This window comes from Poecilia mexicana, unplaced genomic scaffold (assembly GCF_051168715.1).
Source record: "Poecilia mexicana isolate PSO_F unplaced genomic scaffold, ASM5116871v1 scaffold_16, whole genome shotgun sequence".
NCBI classification, from domain to species: domain Eukaryota; kingdom Metazoa; phylum Chordata; class Actinopteri; order Cyprinodontiformes; family Poeciliidae; genus Poecilia; species Poecilia mexicana.
In genome coordinates, this window is record NW_028263385.1 from 20,729,970 (window position 1) to 20,740,099 (window position 10,130).

The 10,130-nt window shown below is 40.1% G+C and overlaps 1 protein-coding gene across 2 annotated transcripts in view; it reads left to right on the top strand.

The window, feature by feature from the left end:
* The window catches only part of lars2 (leucyl-tRNA synthetase 2, mitochondrial), a 36,440-nt gene extending 29,110 nt beyond the window's left edge, over positions 1-7,330 (top strand). For both annotated transcript variants that reach the window (XM_014996001.2, XM_014996000.2), the window contains exons 16-21: positions 229-408; positions 599-768; positions 2,182-2,259; positions 2,358-2,469; positions 4,036-4,163; positions 6,954-7,330. In XM_014996001.2, the coding sequence (XP_014851487.2) occupies positions 229-408; positions 599-768; positions 2,182-2,259; positions 2,358-2,469; positions 4,036-4,163; positions 6,954-7,133 (848 nt within the window). In that variant the 3' untranslated portion in view covers positions 7,134-7,330. The remainder of the gene's footprint in view (positions 1-228; positions 409-598; positions 769-2,181; positions 2,260-2,357; positions 2,470-4,035; positions 4,164-6,953) is intronic.
* The last annotated feature ends 2,800 nt before the right edge of the window (positions 7,331-10,130 follow it).

The following is a 10,130-nucleotide window of genomic DNA, read 5'->3' on the forward strand; positions in this document are numbered from 1 at the left end:
TTGAAAACTTTATGTACTTTGCTTGTCAGACATAAAACCACATAAAAACCACTCAATGGGTCTGCATGCTTTTTCAAAGCTTTGTAGTTTTCTTTTATCCAGTATTTCTAAACATGGCATGAGCAAACAATAGATATAAATCCATGACATTTTATGTGTTAACATGATGAGTTTGATGTTGTTGCTCTTAAAAATGAGATTCCTGAAACGGCAAGTCTTATGATCCAGGGAAGGGGCCGGTGACTCTGAGCGGTGGCAGAGTCGAGGTGACCTTTGAGAAGATGAGCAAGTCCAAACACAACGGACTGGACCCTCAGGAGGTGGTGCAGCAGTACGGTCTGGACACCGTCCGTCTCTACATCCTTTACGCTGCGCCTCCCGAACAAGACATCCTCTGGAACGTCAAGAGTGAGTCTGGCTGCTACTGCAAAATGACACGGATAAATTACTTAAATTAAGGGTCAGGTTATTACATAGTGATTTTGTGAGAGTATTTTTTTGAAGAAAGTGTCTTTTTTTTGACAACATAATTGTCAGAGTTCCTAGGTTTTTCTTTACCATGAAGTGTCAGAATATCCTTTCTGTCCTCGTGTTCCAGATGATACACTTCCAGGGGTTCTGCGTTGGCAGACTCGACTTTGGCAGCTTGTGACAAAGCTAAGAGGAGCTCGACAACTCGGTGAAGTCCCGAACGGCTCCCTGCTGAAAAAGAAAGAGCTTGAAGAGGTCAAGAAGATCTGGGGAAACAAGAACTATGCAATTCAAGAGGTGGGTGTTTTTTAGTGTTGGTTAGCCAATTTTGTTAATAATGTCGGCTAAAATGTTCCTGTGTTTTAAAAATGAACTTTTAATCACGTCATTAAAAAGTGAGTCTTACCAGCAGGGGGCAGGAATGAGCTCTTATTTGAATTCCCAGATTTTTTTTTTTTCTTTTTACAGAAAGTTATTTATTCAGATATTCTGTGACATTTAACCTTCAAATTATCTTTTAAAAAGTCTTCAATTTCCAGAACATCTCAACATTTTAGGAATGAATAGAAAATTATTTTAGGAGATTTTGTGAAATGCCAAGCAATGCATCAAAGCATCATTTTTTTTAATTTTATTTTTGCGAACAAATATACAACATTCACAGATCATAAGTGTATTTTTTGTTAAGTTGCATTTAGTATAGGATATTCTAGTCCATATTTGCTGGTCAGAGGGTTATAACTATTGAAACAGACCTGACTCAAGTTAGTCCAAATGCTTGAAAAGCAGTGAAAGAACCTTAAACTGCATTGCTAAAATGTAAGGCAATTTCACATAATTGTTTTGTGGAATTGGAGGTAAATGCAGAAAGATGCTTTTTTTTCTGTTTTTGCTTTTGTGTCACATTTAAATAGATCATCAAAATAATTTTAATGTCAGACAAAGATGACCTCAGTAAATAAAAGTGTATTTTTTTACATGATTATTTCATCATTGCAATGAAAACAGTCATGGATTAATCATGACTACTGCAGTTTTTGAACAGAATAGTTAATTGTTTTATGAGACAGTCCCACGGCTGATGATTGCCTATCAAATCCCTGAAACAGGACCTGTCTGACAACATGAGGTAGGCTTGTAAAAAACTTTGTAAAACTCTAGTCTGGTGGTTCTGGAGGAAGAAGTTTTGCCTGACATGCTTATAGAAAGTGTAAGCACAGACAGGCTGTTGTTTCTCAGTTACAAAGTATATACATGACCACACCTCAGTAATACGTTACTCATCACACGTTTCCCGGTCGTGTTGATGAATCTGTCGCAACCTGAAACCCCTAGAGTAAAGAGCAACGGCAGAAGAGGATGAAAATTGATTTTAAATCCACTGTGTCTCCTTTCACACTTTATAAATAGCTCCCCTTCAGCTGCCAGGTTGGGTCTCCCTCCCTCTGCATGTCAGACTCGGAGCTTTTAAAGGACCTCAGGCTGTTTGCTCAAAGGCCTTAAAGCTGAGGCCGTCTTTTGATGCGTCTCACAGAAAAGCCACACCGATGAAGCTTCTTCTCAGGCGTTTCTAAAAACGGGTTCTTCTCCCCAGAATGGGAACACTGAGCCTAAAGTTCTTTCATCCATATCACACATCCTGTGTCTATTAATAAAATGCAAAATGCTAATTTTTTTGGTCTAATCAGCTTATTGTGTTCATATTTTCAGGTGACGGCATACTTCACTAAAGACTTTCTGTTCAACGCAGCCCTCTCTCGCCTAATGGGCCTTACCAACACATTGAGTGTGAGCGTCTCCTTCATTATCTTCAACAAATCTGTCTCGGTTACTGTTCAAAACATGCTGCGTATCTCACATTTTAACATGTTTTTCTGGGTAATTAGAGTGCAACAGTTCGAGTCCTGCAGCACAGTGTGGAGTTTGAGGAAGCTCTGGCTGCCCTTGTTATAATGACGGCACCCATGGCTCCTCACTTGGCCTCTGAGCTTTGGGCAGGTGAGGGACATTGGTTCTGCTAATTATGGCTCAACCGTTTACACACGTGTGGTGGAGTGTGCATGTCCATGACGCGCTTCTGAATTTAAAACATATTTATATGATTAAAGTCCCAAAGGTGGGGGAGGGGGGTCACTTTAATACAGATGACATTTTAAGGTATCATTGGTTAGGGAAGATCATAGTAAAATTAGGTTATTTTGCATAATGTCAGAGGAAGTAACATCTGATAAACACATCCAGCATAGTAATACATATTCTAATAGAAAGTTTAGCACTATTACAGTGCCATTCACAGTTATTGGCACATTCAGTGAAAGATGTGCAAAAATCCTTAATATAGATTCATCTTTTTATTGCAGAAGCTTAATCTCACAACAATTGTAGAAATAGTCAACCTTGCAATTTTAGGTCCTCATCCCACAGCATCACAGATCCTCCTCTATGTTTAACTGTGCTTTTCCATATATCCATCCTTTTTGCTTGCTGTTCTGTAACAGAGGACTTTGGAAATTTGTTTACCTTCCCTATTATCTTCTTCACTGGAGGGTTCTGTAGGATCTCGCCCAGCTTTGTGGATAGTGGACATTAGAAACGGGTCCAAGTTTAAAACCCAGAGAAACCAGAAGTTAGAAGTTTTGAGAACCTTGACTACTGGTACTTAAAAAAAATCAAGAATAAAGCAAGAATTGAAGAAAAGTGTAGTTGTGGAAGAGCAATATTTATGTCGTGTAATTTTCGTAATTCATTTTCTCACTGAAGGATTGTTTTTCTCTCTGAATAACTGTGTTTAAGTTAAAGGGTGGATTGTTCTAACTATGGAGATTACGCTACAGCAATCATTTCACAAACCTTTACAGTTCTTTACCAGCGGTGCTAAGAGATGTGTCCACGTCTGTTTAGTACATTTTAACTGGAATGATTTACCTCTCTGTTTAGCAGTCGGTTCTGTTTTACTTTTTGTGGTGAGCGAACAATGGAGTGGAAAATCTAGTGTTACCTTTTGTGCCTCTTGTGGAAACTTGGCCGGGTCCTAGCCTTTATTGTTGTTGACACACGTACGTACATGGGCTTTCCACACACTGGAAAAGCGCACGGGTCCAGCTGATGGGCAGAGTCTGGAAAACCTGACAGATGATGGCTGGAAGGAAGGAGCGTGTGTTCAGTTTTGTTTGTGCTCACGCATTTCAGTTCCTAAAACAGTTCATAAACAGGACAGACCAACACGACCTCTGCTGCACTCAGCTGTGCTGGGCCTTTCATTCTGGGTGGCTTGTGTAATTTTACACGCACGCACGCACACACGCACTCACACAAACACCGTTCAGGATGGAGGAAGTACACATCCTTCCTCCGAGTGTGTGCATCATTCTTGCAGAGTGATGCACTGGTTTAACTAGAAATCAGGAACACGGGGTGCAACGTTTAGCTGTTTTTCAGCCTTTTAACGTCGTCTTTTTGTATTTTCCCCCAAACTGTTGTTAAGACGTATTTAACAGCTGCTTACCTGCGCCTCAGCATTTCTATATTTAGTCTGAAAGCCCTCCTGTGTTCTCTCCTCCGCAGGTCTTTGCACAGTGACAAACCCCCAGAGCCCCCTGCTGCTGCGGGGAGGCGATGTCTTGCAGCAGCCCTGGCCAATCGTGGACCCCGAGTATCTGAAGGCCCCTGAATTTGTGGAGCTGTCTGTGCTGGTAGGACCGCATGAACGCTGTCAGAGACGAACTCACTGATGCGCTGATGATTTATTAGCAACATTTAAGAAAAGTCACAAACTTTGTCTGAGTGATGCTTAGAAAATTTTCTGAAAGGGTTTTAATTGTGCCTGCCACTTGTTTTAGTGTGAGGAAAACCCATTTTCCTCACACTAATAATGTGGAACATACTGAGTTTTTTATTTTGAAAGGAAAACATTGTGCATTTCTTATTACCTGCTTAGTACATCTACTAATGTGCCACTATGTTTCAGTTACCTAATTCCTGAAATAATGGTGCTTTTACTTTGAAAGGTATCAGTGAACTACTTTTTAAAAGTCCAGCATATAAAGAAATTTCATATTATAAGATTGAGTCTCTAATTTTGAAATACATTTGTTATTTTGGACCTCCAAATGAACTCCACAGTCCATTAGCTCAGGTTTGTTAACAACGCCGATACTAACAAACCTCTTTTTAATAGTCCAATTTACAAATCGGGTACATATAATCTGTTTGATGTACTTTGGCAACACAAACACTAAATTGCTCTAATTAATTGCCATTACAGGAACCAGTTAAATAAATAAAGAGGTCAAGCAAACTCTTTGAGTGTATTTTTGAGTAATTTCTATTCTAAATATAGTTTTTTCTTGAACACCAAAAACCTTAGTCATTTTCCCCTCAAACTCGCCAACATTTCAGCTCATGATTACATTCAAACTCTGTAATTTTCAACAGAGACTATAATTAGCCTGAGTGTGCACGTGACTATATTAATGCAAATACCTGCGTGTGTCAGTTTATGTGCCAGCAGGGCAAGCGGTGCAGTTTAAACTAAACAGACGTGTTGGTCGTAATTAGGTCTGCAACAGAATTGCGGTGTTATTCCTCACTGGTATTTCCTCTTTGAAGTTTTTTTTTTTTTTTTTTGGTTTGACTGTGAACTCGAAAACAGTGAAAATTTTTGTGGGTGTGTGGCTTAGTTACTACTCATGTTGTGGAGACCTAAATCTGTCACATCACAAGGGTGTGTCTTCCTCACGAGGCTTAAAAAGGATGTCCACGACGTGGTGTAAATTATTCAGTTTTAAAGCTTCAAACATGTTTTCTGGTTAGATTCAATAAAGGTTTAAGTTTAGACTCCCTTAGGAAAAGGCAAATTAGCAGGTAAAGCAATGGGATTCAGCATGAATGGACAAATTGGTCCAGGAAATTAAAATAAACTTGTTTTGCCTTGTGAAGGAATATATGTGTGTGTGTCATATGTGCAGATTTGGAGCTTTTATTATCAGTCAGAACTCTGTAGGAGTAATTTGGCCAGTACACTTCCATGAAAAAAAATAAAATGAGCCCTTCTGACTTTCTGAAGGTCTGCAAAAGTTATTTTCCTTCTGGCTGCCTTTTCACTTTTTTTTTATCCAGTTCTTGCACCTACCTATGGCAGCATGTTGACAGTGTGAAAACAAAAGGAATTGTTTTAGGTCTTAAATGAAACTATTTGTGGCCGATAAATCATATCTAAAAATAATGTATTTTGGAAACAGAAGAGAAAAGTTGCAAAGACCTTACACAGGAGTTTAGAGATGTATCAATCTTTAGTTGCATTTTATTTCAAGCTTCCAGCTAAAAGCGCTTCGGCAAAAACATTTTTCTTTTTCAAGATTGAGTCTTTTATAGGTCAGGGTTGAGTGGATGAAGAAACAAACAAATAAAAAAAAGACATTCCTCTGAAAAAAATTTTTGATTCTGAAGAGAAAGTGGGACTATCAGCCAGTGTTTGAAGAAAAACTTGAAAAGATTTTGTAGAAGGCATAGGAAACATTTGCAGAAATCTGCTTTACAAGAAAGTCCCACTGCAGAGCTCTTTAACCCACATCATTAAATATAATGCCATTTGTGATTATACTTATGCTCATACATTGCCTGGTTCTGTAGCCTTTTTTGACCAAATGGTGTGAGACTCTGGAGCCACAGGTTGAAGACTATTAGTCTGAACAATCTACACTGATTTTTCAATTTTCTTGTCTTTTTAACTTAAGCTTTTAGCTACCAATAGCCATCAGTGGAAGCAGAGGAAAATAATATTCTGCTGTTTTTCATTTCTAAAGAGTATAAAATCAATCTAGACACATAGTGATATTTGATTATGGTTCATCAGATGGGTACCCTGTGCTCTGCATTGATTTTAATCATAAAACTTAGATTTTACTTCCTTTATTTTCCTGAGTGGGTCTGACTGAGGTCAAGATCTCCCGATATTCCCCCTTTTCCAAACTTGGCGTAAGCGCACACGTTTGAACTCCCAGTCATCGAGGATAATGAGGCTGGTTTTCCCTTGGACTCAACTGTCTGTTGTGGGATTCCTCGCGCCCTCTTTCTTCTAATCATGCACTTGGGCCTGTCCCAAATACGTGGGACAAACCCAAGGGAGAATAGAGGCCGTGGCTGAGCTGAGGGGCCTCGGAAACATCCATGCATCCACACACCATTAATTTGTAAGCACTTCCAGAGACGTGATCACATTCACCATGCGCACGCATGCACTTGCCTCTGAGCACACATGACCAAGTGGCCTTCCCATACCTACCACTAACTACGTGTTTGAAAGAGTGCGCTGCATATGCAGACGTAGAGATGGAGTGTGTTATTTTAGAGGGTGGTGTTTTTTTCCAAGAAAGAGTTTAGGTACAGATCCATCGGGTCGAATGTTTGCCAGATGATGAAAACCTTTCACAGGAAGAACTGGAACATTCTCTCATCACTTACCTTCTGTTTCCTGCCCTCAGATAAACAACAAGCGCTGTGGCACGGTGACCATCCCTCTGCAGGTGTCCAAAGATCCCGCCCGGGTCCAGCAGCTGGTGATGGAGAGCCCCATCGGACAGAAGTATCTGAGTGAGCGTGACATCAAGAAAGCCATCCTCTCTACCAGGACTCCCCTCATCAACTTCCTGGTTAATGAATGATGTGTGGGTGTTTACCAGATTGTGTGCAGCACCTGGCGGGCGGTGCCTTCCTGCTGCACCCACAGACTGACAAATAATGTTGATATTTTGATATTATATGAGAGAGAAGGTATGTTGGTCTGTTAAAGTATCAAGGTAAATGTCCTCCAAGAACATTTTATTTATATTTTACAGTTTTTAATAAAACATTCAACAAACGGAGTGTGGATAATCTTTGCAAACCTGACCAGGATAGGTTCAGAAAGCCTTCAGTTTTACTCAACCTCTGTTGATAAATTATGAACCCAAGTGTCGAACTCGGACGTCCTTCACGCATTCATCAAATGTATAACCTCTTCTGTGCCACCATTTCACACCTCCCTGTTTGTGCTGCTTCTCAGCCAAGTATAGATATCCCTTATCAGTGCTGAAAAGCTATTCTGAGCAACATGGAGTGCACTTCTAGAGCCTCACATTTTTGCACATCCTCCTTTTTTTGCACATCCTCCTTTGCAAAATAGCTTAAAGTCAGTTAGATGGATTGGAGGATGTCTGTGAACATTTATTTTCAAGCTTTCCCAGAGGTTCTCGGTTGGGTTTGGGTTTGCTTTGATCTAAATGTTTCCATCATAGCTCTGGTTGTATGTTTAGGGACATTAACCTGCTGCTGGAAGGGGAATCTCCTCCCCAGAAACAAGTCTTTAGCTGTCTCTGCAGGTTTTTCTTTCAGGATTGTTCTGTATTTAACTCCATCCATCAACTCTGAACAGCTTCCCTTATCATTCTATTAAAAATCAGTAATGATCACGATAGTATAATGCTGCCATCACCGCCATGTTTCATTATGGGAATGGCTTTCTTCTTGCTACCAAGTTTGTTAAGCGCACAGCCTACAGCTGTTGTTAGCTGTGGACCGTTACCAAACTGTTGGGTTTATGCTGAGACTAAATTTCAAAACAAGTGGCTTCTGTTTAATAATTATCTGTGATGAATTTTATTTAGGGGAGTCAGAAGGATGGACACAGATGGGGATACATTTTTCTGATAATCGGTTTTGAAACAAAAATGTCATCGGATTTGAAAAGTTTGTCCATCGGATTATTCTCATTAGACGTTGTTGTTCTCCGCAATTTTGAGTTAATTTCTGGAAAAAAAAAACGTTCAAAGTGTCTGAATATTCTTGTACGTGAGCTGCTGTTTGGGTTTTAAGAAGCGCTGTTGGGTTCTGCCTGTCCAACCCTGCTGCCATCAAAAGGTGAGTGGGATTTAACTAATGTGGTTGGTGGGGGGGGGGGTGTCTGTTTTTACTCTGCCATCACATCTTGATTATCTATAGCTGCTCAGTGCCCCATCACCGGCGGCGCCTGTTCATTAGCTCTGTGTCTGTGTGGCAGTGGGCCACCATGACTTGGCCATTAGCGTTGCACTCAAAGAGCCCACAAGCCGGAGGCGCTGAAATCTATCTGCGTGCCCACCCACTGGCCTATCTTTAAAGCCTGTGTGAGTAAGCAGTCATCTGATATATGCAAGCGTTTGTCTTTCACAACCTTTCAGTACCCACAGGATTTTTTTTTTTGTAGGTGTGTGCTGAAAGTTTGCATCCCACACAATAATTTTCTAATATCAGCATTTTAACAATTTCGTCGTCTCAAAATACGCTTTGTGTGTCATTTTGTGAACTGTATTTGCCCAAAACAAACTGCAGAGAGAAAGGGAGAGAGAGAAAAGCAGAACATTCCTTTAGCCTCTTTTCATATTTCTGTGATTTATCACCCACCATCAGGTGACAGGAAGCGCTTTCAGGACGGACAGAATAACAGGAAGAAAGGCCAGGAATAAGAGAACCAGAGCCAAACCTGTTTTAGCTATTCTCTCTGATAAATATGCACACCTAAGCTCAGCCAAATGCTGTCACAGCACAAAATGGAAAGGCCAAGGATAGAGGCTCTTTATCTTCCGTCATCTCAAATTTTTGTTTTCTTTCAACGTCCAGAATTGATTTTGTGGAATGAAAATAAAGTCCACACACAATCTTTCTTTTTTTTAAGCCAACATCTGATTTATTTCGAGTCATTGTCTCAACTCGTATACAAATGCAACACTTTATCAGTCGCATTAGTTTATGCGACTATTTTGGATTGTTTAGAACTGCCAGAAAATCCCAGACTACAAGTTAAAATTGAAAATGTTTCTTCTCATTTTAAGAAATAAGGCCTAAGCTGCAGTGATGCATTTCTTCTGACAGTTAATTTTGTCACCGTCGGCCTCCGCCATACCATTTAACACTTTTTGTCAGCTCTGCAGTTTCCATGACAACTTTGAACAGGGAAGTGCTGCCAGTGACTCACTTTGTCTTCAAACCCCAGCCGTAGCCTTGTGCACCATGAGTTATCTTTAGTGTGTTAAAGTAAATCACTTCCTTTCCTCTTGAGAAACTCTTAAGAGACAAAGAAAAAGAAAAGAGAAAGGGTGGGGCATGCAGCAGTGCAGTCCCAGTCACCCTTCACTGCGCCAGTTTAGTTTCTGGACTGTCTTATGCATTCCCACAGGAGGGCACAGTAATGCTATAGCTCATTAAGCGGGAGGCTGACCGCAAGGAGGACTGTTTGATCCTCTGAGGATGTTCCTGACGTCACTGTCTAAGCAAATTGTAGCTATTCCTTTAACTGCGTTCAGGATAAAGCTAAGTAAATACAAACTGAGTAGATGCAAACTTGTAAAATTCTAAAGCAACAATATCCCACATGTCCAGAAATATCCATATGGGTGTGTCCTGTTTTGCACTGGAATCTATATTTATACAGGGCATGTAGTTTGTTGTTGTTGTTGTTTTTGACAGCATTTTCAAGTCCTCAGTACCAAAACTGTGTGAATGTATCTTGAAATATAGTGACTCTTAAAGGTGTACACACCCCTGTTAAATTGCTAAATATTCAGGATGTGAAGAGTGAAACCACAACAATGTTTTGACACAGATAATATGACTTTTACCCTGTATAATTAAACTAACAAAACAGT